Source organism: Carcharodon carcharias, chromosome 10, assembly GCF_017639515.1.
Source record: "Carcharodon carcharias isolate sCarCar2 chromosome 10, sCarCar2.pri, whole genome shotgun sequence".
NCBI lineage: Eukaryota > Metazoa > Chordata > Chondrichthyes > Lamniformes > Lamnidae > Carcharodon > Carcharodon carcharias.
Genome location: NC_054476.1, coordinates 155,057,933 through 155,075,670, shown reverse-complemented (window position 1 = coordinate 155,075,670; position 17,738 = coordinate 155,057,933). Strand labels below are relative to the sequence as shown.

The 17,738-nt window shown below is 43.6% G+C and overlaps 1 protein-coding gene and 1 long non-coding RNA gene across 2 annotated transcripts in view; one reads left to right on the top strand and one right to left on the bottom strand.

Annotated features, from left to right (window-relative positions):
* Positions 1-204: 204 nt before the first annotated feature.
* On the bottom strand, positions 205-3,904 carry LOC121283641. Its single transcript, XR_005944302.1, has 2 exons — positions 3,637-3,904; positions 205-867 (listed from the first exon to the last, which is right to left on the bottom strand). It is a non-coding gene; the product is annotated as an uncharacterized LOC121283641 (long non-coding RNA).
* A 274-nt stretch (positions 3,905-4,178) lies between these two features.
* mnta (MAX network transcriptional repressor a) overlaps positions 4,179-17,738 on the top strand; it is a 116,774-nt gene continuing 103,214 nt past the window's right edge. The window contains exon 1 of the mRNA XM_041197276.1: positions 4,179-4,454. Coding sequence (XP_041053210.1) covers positions 4,385-4,454 — 70 coding nt within the window. The 5' untranslated portion in view covers positions 4,179-4,384. The remainder of the gene's footprint in view (positions 4,455-17,738) is intronic.

Here is a 17,738-nt window from a genome sequence, read left to right as displayed (position 1 = left end):
AATCTGAAAATCAGCAATCGGTACATGATACAATGTGGCAGGCCTGTCAGTATCTACGAAAAGAAAAGTTATGACATTTTAGGTGTGCTGCTGGAAAAATACTTTCTACTTTGCTGCAACAACTTATATTTATAAAGCACCTTTAATCTAATAAAAGACCCAAGCTCTTCACAGGGGTATTATAAAACAAAAACATGACACCAGTTGACATAGGAGATATAAGTTTAATATAAGCTTAGTCAAAGATGTGTGTTTTAAGTGGAGGTCGAGAGGCAGGGAGGTGTATGGAGGGAATTCCAAAGCCTAGTCCCCAGGCAGCTGAAGGCTTACAGTTACCAGCAGATCTCTTGTGCCTTTTTCTTTTTATTGCTGGCATTAGATTCAGAATTGTTGATATGAAATGTGCCACTGTGTAATGAGGGACTTAAATGTGTTTTTGTTTTTTTTTTGAGATAATTGGTAATTACGTGTGAAATCTGCCAGATGAGGGGCTCCAAATCAACCTAATCTGTCATTGGTGTTAAGGATGTAGCATTGTACTTTTGAGACGAAAAAGGTTCATAATGGACAGAATGCTGCATCATTGTATTTTATGTAACACTTTTGAACAAGCTTTCTTCAGCTGGGCAATTGGATGAATGTGTTTAGACACAATCATTAGAGTACAGCTTAATGGACACTTTAAGATTCCTTTGAATCCCACGTTAAATTGAACTGCCGCTAAGGCTGATTCCACCTCCACCTGACTTTGTTAGATTCTTGAGTCCCGATGGATTCTGAAGGACGTTCAGATTAAAGAGCTCCATGACCAGTAGGTGTACATATTCCACATCAAGGTGTCTACAGGGTGTGGCTTGAGGCAACATTCTGTAAACAAGGATAAAGAGAACAATAGTCAGTCAACACTAATCATGGCATTACCACGGACTTTGCCTATTTTATTCCAATAGACGATTTTAACTGTTGGAGAATAACTTGAGAGCTTTGCTGGTCTTTGGTTAAAATCCTAGTTGCCTTTTGCTCTTTGCAGTCTAATTCTCTGTATTTTATAGCTCCATTTGATAATGTAAATAAATATGTTTAGTTAAAATAACCTGTTATATCAATATTGTATGTGTAATATTTCCAACTATCTGAAATGACTATAAGAGTGTCACACAGATCATATTAAAACTAGTAGCAGTGCCACAATTGTTCTCGGGGTCCATGCGTTCTGTGGTGGCCAAAGGCAAAAGCATGCAGATCTCAAATCATCCAGGATATCACTCACTTTGGGAACTTTTACACAGTATTTACAGCACAGAAACAGGCCATTTGACTGAACTGGTCCGTGCCTCATACAAGCCACCTCCCAGCCTTGTTGTTGGCTATCCCTCAATTTGAGGATGACTTCTACTCAGGGTTGCGGGTTTCTGCCATGGGTCTCCATGTGACAGAACAGGCCGATTCTCAACCTGCAGATCGTTGGACGCATGGGGCAGGACATCCCACAGGGTAGTGCGATCCGGAGTGCAGGATTTCCTTCCTCTTCTTTCCTGCTGTGCCACCACTCTGCCTTATCATTAAGGCATTGCGACTTGACGCACAAGTTGCTGCCATTCTGAAGATTGGTAGCGAGCTCCTCCCAGTTATTGAGGTCAATGCCGCCAAGTTTCATGGAGAGCTTCAGACCGTCTCTGAAGCGTTTTGTTTGTCCTCCCGCTGGAACGTTGGCCATTTGGACCTGGCGGCTGCAGACAGTTTTCGGCCATCCAGACACAGTGGCCCAGTTCATCAAAGTTGATCTTGCAGGAGGTTTGCCTGGATACTTGTGGAGCTAGCTTCAAGAAGGACACTTGCATTTGTATGATGGTCCTCCCATCGAATCCAGAGGATGTGGCGGGGGCATTGTTGATGGAATTTCTCCAGTGCTTTGATATGTCACTGATACACAGACTAGGTCTCACTGCAGTACAGGAAAGTGCTCTGTCCACTAGGGCCTTTGTTGACTTGTAGAGGTCTTTGCCAAGACTCTACGCCCTAGTTTGCAGAAGGCTGAAACGGCGCAGCTGATCCGGTGTTGAATCTCTTCGTCAGCGATAGCCTTTTGAGAGCGGTGCCAAGGGATAGGACGAGCTCAATACATTCCAGAGTCCTTCAACAAATGTGGGAGGTGGAATATTTTGCTGATCAGGTGTGTAGGTTAATATATGTACTGTACTGCAAGAGGCGTACACTGTGCTACTCAGAAAGGTACATTTTCAGGCGTATCTTAAAGGAAGAAAGGTGGAGGGGTTCAAGGATAGAATTCCAGAACTTGAAGCCAAGGCAGTCGAAGGTATGGGGCGATAAAAATCAGGGATGCAGAAAAGGGCAGAATTGGAGAGTTGCAGAAAATGTCATAAAATCATGCGCTGTCTCTTTGAAAGCGTTATCCAATTAATCACAATGCAGTGCTCATTCCCCGTTGCCCAGCGGATGTACGTACTAAATAAGGATGACCGAATCATCTGCTGCTGTGCAGCATGACCCAATACCTTCAGCGTAAACTGAGGGACATCATAAACAAATGAATGAACAGAACCAGGGGGCAGCAGTGACTCATGGGGCTGCGATGAAGTTTCAGTCGCAAGGTTTGATTTAAAAGGGAAAAGGGGATTGCTATTTTGCAAAACTGTAGCCGACTCAACAAAAAAAGAGAATTTCATTCGGCGGTGACTCATTTTCACATTTTCTAAAGGAGGCAAAATAATCCCGAACGTTTATTTGGATTTTGCAAAAACGAACAAAATTCGCCACGTGAAATATGGTGACTTCTGTCCAAAATTGTAATTTAATTCCTCCCCCCCCCCGAACTGGCAATGAAGACTAGAACCCACTGCAAACATTTACTTCTCAAACAGAACTTTAGTGCCCCCCGCGCCTTTCAGCATTTGGGTCTGTGTTAATCCTCTTTCTAAATCTCCTTCAGCACTTAAGGGGTTACGGACAAAAATGAAGTTTGTGACGTCTAGCTGTCGAGGTTAAAACCAGCCCCCTCCTCGTGCTCCGTGGCAATAATGTATTTAATGATAATTCTGACTCGTGAATAAATCGTGATCGTTGGCACCGGATCAGAGGTCGTTCGGAACCGGGTGAAACTTGCAAATTATTTCCCAAAGTTGACCTGTAATTGACCGTGGGCTCGACTCCAGAGTTCGATGCGCCCCTTTAAATATCACCCGTCGAATTTGATCCAAGCTCCGCCTTCACCACGTTGTTCTTGCTGTTTTGTCAAACACGACTTTGCACTCTTCCGCATCCTCTGCCTCTCGACACCACACCCTGTTGAGTCCCAGCCGCCACCATTTTGTACTTTTCTTACAAAAATTGCGTGATCGCCTTGCAATCTTATGGGCAAACAGCCCTGGGCAGGAATCTACTCACTCATCCGCACACAGACCTGCGGGTCGCAGGCAAGCACGTTGGGCTGCCGTGATTGCCAGTCAAGTAACGTGTCCGCGTTACAGACAGAATATAATTCAAAAGGCAAGGGCACTTAACAATGATCGGTGAGCGCCCTAGAAACAGTAACTCTTAACCCGAAAAGGGGATCGGCTCCGGCAACGACAAATTCCACCCCCCCCCTCCTTCCAATAAAAAGTTATTTTCAATAACCTTTGCCGTTGCTTTATTTTAATAAAAAAAAACCTGCTACGGATTAATGCAGAAGGGCGTCCATGTGAAAAATACTACTGTTAAGCTTCCCTCCAGCGCGATTGGTGCGAGTGTCGGGGCGGATCAAATGAGATGTAAATGAGCAGCACGATGCGTGCCGGGCTGGTTGTTTGGAAACACTGGTGGATTTCCAGCGAACGTTTTGTTTCAATCGGATACATTGCAGTCTCCGGATTGTTACTTCACGTTCGCTATTGGAACGCGGCGCTTCCGCCATGAGTTCCAACCCGGTTCCATGAAGGAAAAGAGCCGCCAGGGATTCAGAAGCGATCCTAACAACAACGACAACAACAACAACAAAAAAAAAATATATTTTAAAGCGTCTCCCGTTTCGGTGTGAGATCTGGGACGTACTTTGCGTCGGACTGCTGGTGGGCAGTATTACCGCTTGTTGTGATTACTGGATTTTGGGGCTGTATACTGCGCCATCTTGAAACATCCCCCCCCCCCCCCCCCCCACCACACACACAAACCCACACCCCCCTCCCCCTCCCCCTTTTCCCTCCCTCCCTCATCTGGAAGATTCCGGGGGGTTTAAAGGATATTTCGTTTGCTCTACGATCCGGGGGCCTGCGAAGGCGACCAAATTAAAACTTAATCCCCCCCCCCAAACCTTGGTTGCCCGCTCCCCAAACGCAAAAAGAAGAGAAGAATCACCCAATTTTTTAAGTGATTGATAGGATCGAGCATGAGTATCGAAACGCTGCTGGAAGCTGCAATGTTTTTGGAATTGCAAGCGCAACAACAGAAAACACGTGGTAAGAGAACGCATGGATGTAACATTTCTCTCTCTCCTCTGACCAATGCGGATGCAATGTTTCTAGCCGTGCTGGCTCGGCTTCCAGAAAATCCGTGTAGCCTTTCATTTATTACATGATCCTCTTTGGAGTGTTGCACTTAGAATGTTACATTGTATTGTTACAATATGATGGTAGTACTAGACATTACAATGATGTTTATAGCAGGAAACGAGAACGTGATTATTTTATTCAGATTTGTTTAACAAAAAAAGTCATTTGACATGAAATGTCCGCTTTTTCAGTAAAACAGCGTAAAGCAATTGGGATGATTTACCAGTCGGCGTCATTCTAGAATTCGGATGTAACTGACGGGGGATATTATTTTATCTACGGAAAACCACACATTTGTAATAAAGTTGACACGTGGAGATGTTCAAATGTTGGATAACGCCATCAGATTACAGTGCACTTAAAAAAAAACAGCCGATTGCAGTGTGTGTGTGTGTGTGATTTAAGGAATTCTTTTCCGGGGCAGGGCGGAGGCAGACGTGCAAAAATACTGTAGTCTGTTTGCATAATGACGTGTCGTGGCATGGGGTGGAGGTGTCATATGATACTCGGTGGTTCCGCTTTTTTTTTGTTGCAATGTTCATCAGTCACGATTTTCGTAAATCCGACAGTCTTTGTTGAATGCAGTCAATGACGAGGGAGGCAGGGAGATACATTGTGCTGAAGGATGTCGCAGAGCCGGGTTGCTGGCATTTCCCCAGCTCCATCTCCACGAGCTATTGTTAATAATAGTATCAGTGTATTTTGTTCAGAGTGACGTGTCAGACTCCTCCCCGTCACCACGTGCGTCGGGACAAGCCTGCCTCTTGTAAATTTCAGACCCACTTGTTACCTGTTCAGAACCTGTCCAATAATGTTTCTTGTTACAAACATGGAGGTGCGATTTGGTTCCACTGTTCAATTGTCCATTGATTGAGCTTCAAGAAGCAGCCCCCTTCTCCCACCCACCACCACCCCCCCCCCCCACCTCTATTTTACAGCGTTCAAATTTCCTTTCTGTTTCCCTTTAAATTCCAACTTGCTGTCGCACAATCACGTTTCCCGCTGGCCCTGGGAGATGATGGGGACTGATTTATTAAATTCCTGGTTGTGTAACTACACAATCCGCCGTGAAAGAAATATTTTCGGTTAAGTCAATTTATACCAGGGCAAAATAGCGCGCGTATGGTGCTTAAACGACTGAGTTTTTCATGAATGCTGAGAAACCATTGATGTTTCCCTGGGGGGCAGGGGTGATGGGTTAAACATCGCTTTTTAAACGATCTCCATATTTTTGATTAACATTCGTGGACTAAGATTTTATCTTTGCCCCAGGTGCAGTCAAATACCGAACCTAGATTTTTCTAAGCTGGTTTTGATTTTGTCACACCCCCAGGGGATATAGGATTTCCCTCTTGAGACACCAAATGCACAACTGAGTTTGGCAGTTTCACCATGCTGTTTAAGTACTCTTCATTTTTGACACTGGTTTATATTGTTGCTGACTTTTTTTTTTAAACAGTGGGTGTTGGTGGCAGTTGGAGGATATGGCCCGGAGGGATTAATTGAGTCCATTTTGAAAGAGTTGAACGAACAGATACACCATCATTAACAACAGGTACCTTTAGACTACAGGAGAACAGCCAGAGCCAGACCTGTGGCTCTCCCTCTCTCTCTCTCTCAGCTGCACTAGTGGGTGTAAACAAGTTGGGGTCAGGGAGCTGACAACACTATAGACCCATCAAAACCTGGGCCAATGGATGTCTTTTGGAGGCTAAGGCTGAATTGAGATACAAATTAAGAGATGGTCCTTTGCGTTTCCATCCGGACAGGGACACGAGACCATAAGAAGTAAGAACAGGCGAAGGTTATACATCCCCTCTGGCCTGCTCCTCAATTCAGTAAGACCATGCAACCTTTGATAACAACACTTGCCCGCCCTGTCCCTTAATACCCTTTGGGTCCAAATATCTATCGATCTCAGCCTGGAATATACTTGACAACTGGGCATCTGCAGCCCTCGGGAGTGGAAAATCCAAAGATTCACAACCATCTGAGGGAAGAAATTTTTCTTCATCATAGTTCTAAATGGTCGACTGTTTATCCTTAGCTATGCCCCTTATTTTTGAATCTCCAGCCAGGGGTAACAGCCTGTCAGTATCTACCCTGTCAATCCCTTTCAAAATTTTATATGCTACAATGAGATCATCTCACCTTCTTTGAAACTCCAGAGAATCTGGCACTCTACGCAATCTCTCACAGGATAACCCTCTCATCCCAGGAATTAATCTAGTGAACTTTTGTTGCACCCCCTCCTAAGGCAAGTGTATCCTTCCTTGTGTATGGAGATCAAAACTATGCCTAGTATTCCAGGTGTGATCCTCACCAAAACCCAGTACAGTTGCAGCAAGACTTCCTTTCTCCTGTACTCCAACCCCCTTGCAATAAGGGTCAACATGCCATTTGCTTTCTATAATAGCTTGCTGTACCTTCGTGTTAACTTTCTGTGAATCATGTACAAGGACATCCTAGCCTTTCTGAACACCAACATTTAATAGTTCCTCACCACTATATTATGTTTTTGCTTCTTCCTACCAAAGTGAATAGCCTTACAGGAGGGAAGAAATCTTTCCTCTAACAACACATTTGTGGGTGATCTATCTTGGCCTCCTTCGGAGGTCCCCAGATCACAGGTGCCAGTCTCCAGCCAATTCACTTCACTCCACGTAATATCAAGAAATGGCTGAAGGCATTGGATACTGCAAAGGCTATGGGCCCTGACAATATTTCAGCAATAGAACTGGAGACTTGTGCTCCAGAACTTGCTGCACCCCTAGCCAAGCTGTCCCAGTACAGCTACAACACTGGCATCTACCCGGCTATGTGGGAAATTGCCCAGATATGTCACGTACACAAGAAGCAGGCCAATTACCGCCCCATCAATCTACTCTTGATCATCAGTAAAGTAACAGAAGGGGTCATCAACAGTGCTATGAAATGGCACTTGCTTAGCAATAACCTGCTCACTGAAAACAAGCTTGGGTTCCGCCAGGGCCACTCAGCTCCTGACCTCATTACAGCCTTGGTTCAAACATGAGACAAAAAAGCTGAACTCCCGGGGTGAGGTGAGAGTGACTGCCCTTGACATGAAGGTAGCATTTGGCCGTGCATGACATCAAGGTGCCCTAGCAAAACTGGAGTCAATGGGAATCAGGGGGAAAACCCTCCACTGGTTGGAGTCATACCTAGCACAAAGGAAGATGATTCTGGTTTTTGGAGGTCAGTCATCTCAGCTCTAGGACATCACTGCAGGAGTTCCTCAGCATAGTGTCCTCAGCCCAACCATCTTCAGCTGCTTCATTAATTACCTTCCATCATGAAGTGAGATGTGGGGATGTTCATTAATGATTGCATAATGTTCAGCACCATGCGCGACTTCACAAATGCTGAAGCAGTCCATGTCTAAATGCAGCAAGACGTGGACAATATCCAGGCTTGGGCTGACAAGTTGCAAGTAACATTCGCGCCACACAAATGCCAGGCAATGACCATCTCCAACAAGAGAGAATCTAACCATTGCCCCTTGACGTTCAATGGCATTACCATCACTGAATCCTCCACTATCAACATCCTGGGGGTCACCATTGACCAGAAACTGAACTAGACTCGTCGTATAAATACTGTGGCTACAAGAGCAGGTCAGAGGGTGGGAATCCTGTGAGGAGTGTGATGGAATACTTCCCACTTGCCTGGATGAGTGCAGCTCCCATAACACTCAAGAAGCTTGACACCATCCAGGACAAAGCAGCCCACTTGACTGGAACCACATCCACAAACATTCAGTCCCTCCACCACTGATGCACAGTAGCAGCAGTGTGTACCATCTACAAGATGCATTGCAGGAATTCACCAAGGCTCTTTCGACAGCACCTTCCAAACCCATGGCCACTACCATCTAGAAGGACAAGGGCAGCAGATAGATCAGAACACCGCCACCAAGTTCACCTCCAAGTCACTCACCATCCTGATTTGGAAATGTATCGCCCTTCCTTCACTGTAGCTGGGTCAAAATGCTGGAACTCCCTCCCTAACAGCACTGTGGGTGTACCTACAGCACATGGACTGCAGCAGTTCAAGAAGGCCGCTTACCACCACCTTCTCAAGGGCAATTAGGGATGGGCAATAAATGCTGGTGCAGCCAGTGAAGCCTACGTCCCGTGAATGAATAAAATAAAATTTCAAGCAAGTGTAAAAACACCTTGAATATATGCACTTTCCCAGTTCTTTCCTGGGACCATGACCTCTGTACATTGACAATCAGGAGACAAGATAATAACAGGAGGAATGCAACTGGCCAATGCTAGTTTGCTGCAAAGGGGGCCCTAATCTTGGAGTTGATCCTTGGACCCACATTTCCACACGTTGATTCACTGTAGAGAGGTTCATTTCTATTTGGCAGCAGGAGAAGGGAGAAATATTTGCCATGTTTGACTGCACTGCTCTAGCATTGAGACACCTTGTGCTGATTTAAATTTTCAGGCTCTGTACCTTGAAGGTATCCTCCCCCCAATAATATCTTTGACACTTGAAGATTAAGAAAAATCATTCAACCAAAAAAAAGTCATCTGTACAACTTGATGGGTAAACTTGCCTGAAGCAAAGCAGACTAGGAAATCCCCTGATTCTATTCCAGCACTATATAATCTCAGCCGAGTGATTACAAAAAGCTTTCATCTTTCTTTTAGGGAGCGGGGAAGAATACGTCTTGCACCCCTGATTGTCCAGTCAGCTCTGCTGGAAAGTGTGGATGTTAGTTGGGAATAGAATAGGGCGTGGGTCTTATTTCCTTTGCAACCTAGATTAAACGGTCTGCAGGATTTGCGGCCTAGGCTTGTGAATGATAGCTACTTGGGCACAATAGCCAAAGCATTTACAGAATCGTAAGCCAGTCATTACCCTTAGGGACCAAAAGAGTAAAGGGGAAAATTGAGGGGAAAGTAAGGAACAGAATTTTTTAATGGTTATGAAGCATTTCAGATATCCAATGTCAGTGAGTATGGTGTGACTGCTACAACTGACCTAAAGAGCACATGGAAAACCATTATAAATGAGGTAGTATCAGCAGAATAAGGACTCTTCTTTGGCACTAGATGTAGATACAACAACTTGGATATAAAACACAGAATCCTTGAAATACTACACTTGCCTCCTGTTGAGTGGGTGATGTCTTTGCCAGAAACAAAGTTATTCATTCACTTGCATAAAACGTTGCCACACAAACTTGTTAATTAGTTCTGCAAGAATTCCAACTTACAGTATTACTAACATATTCTGGGGAGATCTGCTGTGCTGTTAGTTACTGAGATACAGAACACAATCCCACCCATACGCAGCAATTGCTTGTGTACTTGGGTCCATAAAATTCAAATAGTGAATTAAAGAGCAGAAAATGCCGGTCGTACTCTACATCAGGCAGCATCTGTGGGGGGAGAAACAAAGTTAACATTTCAGGTCGATAATTTTTCGTCAGAACAGTGCTTTGTGATCTTGGTCTATCTGATCAGTATTTGAGCTATTTTAAAATTGCCTATGCATGTGCTCCCACTGAGGGAAAAAAAAGCGCGTATCGTGTATGAGGTGCAGGTGTTCAGCATGCTGTATTTACTGAGTAGTAAAACACACGTTTGTGCCCATAATTCTCAATGTTTAGTATGCTGTTTGATGGAGAGAAGACATAGAAGCAAGTGTGAAACAGAAGAATAGGGAATAGAAAATGACCTTGCCTTTTTTCCCATCACTCCACACCAAAAGGCATTATTATCCACTTCTTTGTGTCTGGTTACAAAGCAGCATTGGCATGGCCTTTAGTGAAATCCCTTACCTGAATGTGCTTTGCGCAGGGGAATTGTGGCATGAAGCAAGATTGGAGAACATATTTTCTCTGACAAAAGACCCGCAAGAATGCAGTTTAAGGAAAGCATATTGCTTTAGCTATGCTGACTAGATGTTGAAAGGGAAAATACAGGCTTGAGCCATTGTTTCTATATCAATTTGTAAAAAAAAAATGTGACGTATATTTTTAATGTTAGACAAAGGAATTGTACTTTGTATTATAGGATACATGGTATGATTTAAAATGTCCTGCACTGCATGACATTCTATATTGCAGAACCCCTGTCCATAGCCTGTTCTCCATTCTAAAATGCTGTACAGTGCAGCACTCTATGAATCTTTTCGTTTTGAATGCAGTGCTTTCGTTGATAGCACACATGAAGAATAACCTAGAAATGGTAGAGTGGCTGGTAGTAATGTGTTATTATTTGTGATTATACCTTCCAGTGTATTGTGATGAAATATTGTACAGGAAGATTCCTCAAGAATTTTTCTTCCTGTATTTTCCCCGAGATAAAATATGTCAATATTTAATAATTTTAGTTTTATAAAGGTGTAAAAAATCCCTCTCTTACCACTTTCCCATTTCCCCTTGTTTAGGATGCATGTTGCTTGGAGTAAGAGCGTGGCTGGGTAGAGATCTGGTTCTCGTCACTTTGGTGGTGTGGAACAGTGATTCAATGTCTTTCCCTGCCTTTCCTTCTTTCATCCACCATCCTGTGAGAGGAGGAGCTGCCTGGCCCCCATACACTACACAGCCAAGAATGGGAGCTCCTCACTTCTGGTGGCAGTGAACATATTAAGGTTTTAGGATGAATGCAATGTGTACCTCTTTGCTATCCATTTATTGAATGAATTTATATGATTCAAGGACAATTAGAAAACTGAATGCTGAATCCAAGGTGATATTAGGAGGATTAACCAAAAACTTAGTCAAATTGTTAGCTTTTAAGGAAGAAGAGAGGGAGTTGGTGAGATGGAGTGGTTTAGGGAGGAAATTCCCAGGCATAGGACTTAGATGGCTGATGGCACAGTCGCCAGTGGCAGAGTGAGGGGATGGGTACTTCATGAAATGCTGGAGTCAGAGGAATAGAAAGTTAATTTAGAGGGGGGATGGGGATTATAAGCCTGGAGGAGATTAGAGATACTGGTTTTGAGCTCTGCAGGGATATAAAAAGGGCAGAGGGAAGCAAAATTCATATTTTCTATTAGTAATGAGGGAAGTTTTTTTCAAATTTCTGAAGACTAGAGTAAAGTTAGGAATGTTTTTAAGAAAGAATAGACTTGTCCTTAAAGGCAGTTTAACTAGACCATTTTAAGCAGTAATAAGTATCTACTGCCTCACTCACCAAGGCTCGTTGGACAGCACCTACCAAACCAATGACCACTACCATTTAAAAGGACAAGGACAGCAGATAGATGGGAACACCACCACCTGGAAGTTCCCTTCCCAGGCACTCACCATCCTGACTTGGAAGTATATCACCGTTCCTTCATTGTCACTGGATCAAAATCCTGGAACTCCTCCCTAACAGCACTGTGGATGTACCTACAGCACATGGACTGCAGCGGTTCAAGAAGGCCACTTACTACCATCTTCTCAAGGGCAATTAGGGATGGGCAACAAATGCTGGCTCAGCCAGTGAAGTGCACATCCTGTGAATGAATATATTCAAAAAAAAAATCCTCATGTCTTTTCATGGTTACTTGTTTTTAAAACTATTGAACAAGGTTTACTGGGAATGCAGCTTCGTGCAATCTGGGAGGTGGACACTTGCTTACTGTGATTACAACTGAGTTGAGGTTCCTTGCAGAATGCAGTTTTTATCTGTGCCATATAATAGGTTTATTTACAGGCTAATGGGAAACATATTTCTTGTAACTTGGGCTGCCAGTAACATTTAGCCAAGCATTGCTTAACAAAGAAAAGACTATTTAAAAAGATGACAATGCTTTACTTTATAGCACAGTTGGGATAGTTTTATGGCGATGTTTTTGTTCTGTGAAACCACCGAAGGCAGGATTCGAACCTGCAGTCATCTGCTATCATCACACTTCACATTGAAATCAGACGTTTTATGAGTTAGACCACGTGATGAGTGTGGCCCACTTGGGAAAAATGCAATGTAAATCATGGAACTTATTTGAATCAAAGAGGATCCAGATTTGAATTTTGCTTGTTGGTGTGTATTAGTTGATCTCTGCTTGACTGCCAGTTGGTTGCTGTAAAATCAGCTCTGCAGCAAGCAGGGGTAAAATGGCCCAGGGATCCTGCTCCTGATCACTGTCTTGCACACTGTCTGTAGTGGCCACCCGTGTGAGGCATTGCAGCGCGTCTTGTGCATAGTGAAAAATATTTCACACAAGTCAGTGCTTTTTGCAGGGAAGAATAATAAAAACTGATGGCTTAGTGAACAACCTGTTTACCTGGTGTTGTACTGAGGCCAAAAAGGGTCCCAGTTTTTATCCATTGCTGGATAAGTTAGCTGTTCTCAATCGGGGGTAATTGGGATGCCACAATTAGTCTTGACTTCACTGGAATAAGATAGGAATGATTAGCTATGGTTCCTGATCATTTTTGCTATCCACTTACCCCTGCTTGGAAAACCCATGGATTTAAATGTGAAAGGATGTGATATGGGCTTTGGCTGACCAACGTGCTTATACAATTGTAAAGAATGGATACTGTGGTGGACATTGGAGGGCTGCTGGCATTTATGAAATGGTCTTGGACCATAAGCCTGTGCCCTCCTACCTTAACACTTGGCTTCATACTCTCTATGGGCAGTGTTAATTCAAGTACCACATGTTTTTAATTGTACTGTAACAAACGCATTAAATCATTCATGTATGCTCTACTCAAAGGAAGGTCCTTAGCTCATTGTCTGCTGATGCATCATCCTGAGCTATTTTTCCTTGACAGTTTTGTCAGTGGCGGTTTGCCTTTGCCTTCCACTCACAGGGTCTGGGCAGAGAGACAGGCCACATGTCTACCTCAGCCTTACAGGAATCAAACCTGCATTGATGTTTTTCTGAACCACACACTAGCCATCTAGCCAATTGAGCTAAATGGCTCCCAACAATTACGTACAATTTAAAAATGTAGACAATTGTCTTGGCACCTTAGTGACCCATACTTATGGCTTTTTTTATTCATTCATAGGATGTTGGTGTCACTGGCTAAGCTAGCATTTATTGCCCATCCCTAATTGCCCTTGAGAAGGTGGTGGTGAGCTGCCGCTTTAAACTGCTGCAGTCCATGTGGTGTAGGTACATCCACAGTGCTGATAGGGAGGGAGTTCCAGGATTTTTACCCAGCGACAGTGAAAGAAATGCTATATACTTGCAGGTCAGGATGGTGAATGGCTTGGAGGGTAATTTCCAGGTGGTGGTGTTCCCATGTGTCTGCTGCCCTTATACTTCTAAATAGTAGCAATCATAGGTTTGGAAGGAGCTGCCTAAGGAGCCTTGGTGAACCCTTGCAGTTCATCTTGCAGATGGTACACACTGCTGACACTATGTGTCAGTGGTAGAGGAAGCGAATGTTTGTGGATGGGGTGCCAATCAAGCAGGCTGCTTCGTCATGGATGCTTCTTGAGCATTGTTGGAGCTGTACTCATTTACCTAAACGGAGAGTATTCCATCACACTCCTGACTTTTGCCTTGTTGATGGTGGATAGGCTTTGGGGAGTCTGGAGGTGACTTCCACACTGCACAATTCCTAGCCTCTGACCTGCTCTGGTAGCCACAGTATTTATATGGCTAGTCCAGTTCAGTTTCTGGTTAATGGTAATCCCCAGGATGTTGATAGTGGGGGACTCAGTGATGGTAATGCCATTGAATGTCAAGGGATAATGGTTACATTCTCTCTGGTCATTGCCTGGCATTTGTGTGGCATGAATGTTATTTGTTACTTGTCAGCCCAAGCTTGGATATTGTCTAGGTCTTGCTGCATTTGGACAGGACTGCTTCAGTATCTGAGGAGTCGCAAATAGTCCTGAACATTTTGCAATCGTCCATGAACATCCCCACTTCTGACCTTATGATGGAAGGAAGGTCATTGAAGAAGCAGCTGAAGATGGTTGGGCCTTGGACACTACCCTGAGGAACTCCTGCAGTGATGTCCTGGAACCAAGATGTTTGACCTCCAACAATGGCAACCACCTTCCTTTATGCTAGGTATGACTCCAACCAGTGGAGAGTTTTTCCCCAATTCCTATTGACTCCAGGTTTGCTAGGGCTCCTTGATGCCTCACTTGGTCAAATGCTGCCTTGATGTCAAGGGCAGTCACTCTCCCCTCACCGCACCTCTGGGGTTCAACTCTTTTGCCCATGTTTGAACCAAGGCTGTAATGAAGTCAGAAGGTAAGTGATAACAATTGCATCTCTGAAAGCGAAAGTAACCCACTGCCTCTCTAATCCCATGCATGGTTATAATTGGGTAATAAAACTTGCTGAGATCTGGGGGTGGAAATAGTGTGTTGACACGGTACTTTTCTACTGCTGTTCTGAGTTCAACTCAGACTGTTGGGAGTCAAAAGAAAAATGCAGTAAATCTGAAACAAAAATAGAAAATATGGAAAATCCACAGGAGGCTAGTGTGCATTTTTTGGAGAGAGGGACTGTAAAACATTAATCTGCCTTTTTACTGCTGCTGATGGAACAGCTGTGTGTCACAATTCTTTTGTTTCTGTGTGATGAGTTTTGTGGCTCATAGAGGTGCTGTAGGTGTTTAGGTGGTTTCAACTGGTTGTTGTGGATACACAAGAGAAAATTGTGCCCTGTTTGGTAAATTCTTGCTTCACTTGGAGAACTGCTGGAAATGTGAATGAATGGTTGGAGTAAGAATTGGAAAGCTTCATAGAAAATTTTTACAGGACTTGACGGGAGATGCTGGAAGGATGTTTCCACCTGTCTGGATGTGTCTAGAACCAGGGGACACAGTCTCAGAATAAGAGGTAGGCCACTTAGGACTGAGATGAGGAGGAATTTCTTCACTCAGAGGGTGGTGAACCTTTGGAATTCTCTACCTCAGAGGTCTGTGGAGGCTCAGTCGCTGAGTATGTTCAAGGCAGTGATCGATAGATTTCTAGATAATGAAGACATCAAAGGGATATGTGGATAGTGTCGGAAATGGTGTTGAGGTGGAACATCAGCCATGATCTAGTTGAATGGCAGAGCAGACTCATAGGGCTGAAAGGCCTACTCCTGCTCCTGTGTTCCTATGTTCCTATTTCCATTGAAGGGGGAAGGTCTTTGGGGACTGGATTTGAGGGCCATGGTTGGTGCATTGTAAAGGGAATTTTACTCGGTATTTACCCTCTGAACAGGAAGGGGCAGGTGCCAGTACTGCAAAGCGGAAGTGTGAAAGGGACTCATCTTCTCAGTAGAGGTTCTAGTTATGCTAGTGGGCCCAAAAATATAAATAGACTGACCCTATCACCAACACTTGGATGTATACAAGAGAATGGAGACTGTGATGTCCTTGCATAACCTCTCTGAACAGACGACAAAGAGATACAGACGACAAACATCAAAAATGTGACTGAAGCATGTCACTACTTTAAGTTGGTTGAGTGACTTGCTGATTTTTTTTCTTCCCCTTTTCAGCAGCCTTCTGCTAACTGGAATGTTTATGTAATGAATGTTCTGTGAAATGTTTACAGTTCTGCCACATGGAAAAAATAGAACCATTCCAGTTAGCTTTGTGTGAATGTTCTCTTCAGAGGTAGAATGGGAATAATGACATAAGGTATAGTGTTGGGTCTGTCTGAAATGCAGGTTTATATTATGTAAGTCTTGCATCTAGTGCACAACCACCACATTTCAGCGACATTTGAAAAGTGCCAGATGCATATATAAAGGAGAAAGGCAATCATTTCATGTTCATGTCTTATGATTTGGATCTGGGAATTTACGAGCACCTGCCAAACTGCAAACTTTCTTCACCGACAGCAGCTAACCTCTTAAATACCTCAGCTTGTGCTACTTTCAGTAATTAAATCTTTGTGGTCTGAAGCAGACAGGCCACATTTAAATACAGCTTTATCATAGCAGCCCAGTGATACTTCTACCTATGATGACGCTGTAGTTCCCAGCCAGAACGGAGATGATTGGGTTGTTGCACCCCCCACCCCAACCACCCTGTCCCAACCATCAGCTACACCTGGAGACGCACTGCTGTGAGTGGCAGGATTGATTCTACGTGCATAATTTGTATTATGTTAACTGCTGTCCATTCACTACTGGAGAAATAATCCTGCTTTTATTGGGAGATGTTGCTGCAGTTTCATTCATGTGTTCTGTTTGCTGTAGTTCATGGAGACTCTCTTTAAATAGACACACTGTAGACTGTTTATTTTAGTGCGCTGCTTAAATATTCTCTGTTTTCTGAGTAAATAAACTTTGCTATAAAATAGACTGTTTGCTGTGAGTCCTGCCATAAATCCCTCCCCGCCTCCAATTCATTGGCGGACACAATGGTGTCAGTAGACACTCTGCAGCAATCATTGTGCATTCTATGGCATACTGCTCCTGTGCTATAAAGCATTATATATTCTTACTTACTATGAACATTAGCACAGGAGATCAGTATGTATCATAGAATTTGCTTGTGACTGGTCTTTATTCAGCAGATGGTATCAAATTAATTTTGGAGCTATATTAATGCTATTTAAGCCCTAAAATCTAACTTTGTTCTTTTCCCCCCAAGTACTGCTATCTCCACATAGCCTCTTTTAGCTGGGAAGGCAGCAATTGAACTGGTTATTCCACATTCTGACTACCACAGTGGTGGTGGCAATGCAGGTAGCTTGAATTTGGCAGCTTTGTGTTGGGTTTTTCTTTTTTTTTTGTGCTGTATTTACATCAGCAGCAAATGTCCGAATCCAAAGATTACAGTCGTGCTTATTGGTCATAAGGTGCATTTCCTATACAGTGCAATGAACTGCCATTATTCTTCCTATCTAACCTTCAAAAAGGCTGGTCCCATCACTGTGAAGTATCCCACCTGTAAGCATTGACCAAGAACTGAAGAATCTCTTCCTCTTGCGGAGGTCAGGCACTGCCTGTTTTGCTAAGACATTTAAGAGACTGCTGTGAAGGGTTAAGACCTTACAGGGATCTCGAAAAGTTGATGAGCAGGAGAGAACATATAGTAGATTATAGCCATAACCCTTTGACATTGACCCTGGGTTTTCTTAAAAAAAAAGGGAAAACTGAGAACAGTAAACTAAGTAGGGGTGAAAAGATGAAAATATCCCTGCATTGCAACAGTGACTACAGTTCAAAAGTGCTTTGGGGAGTCCAGAGGTCATGAAAGGCAGTGTGTAAATGTAAACTCTTTCCCCTCATAACAAGGAA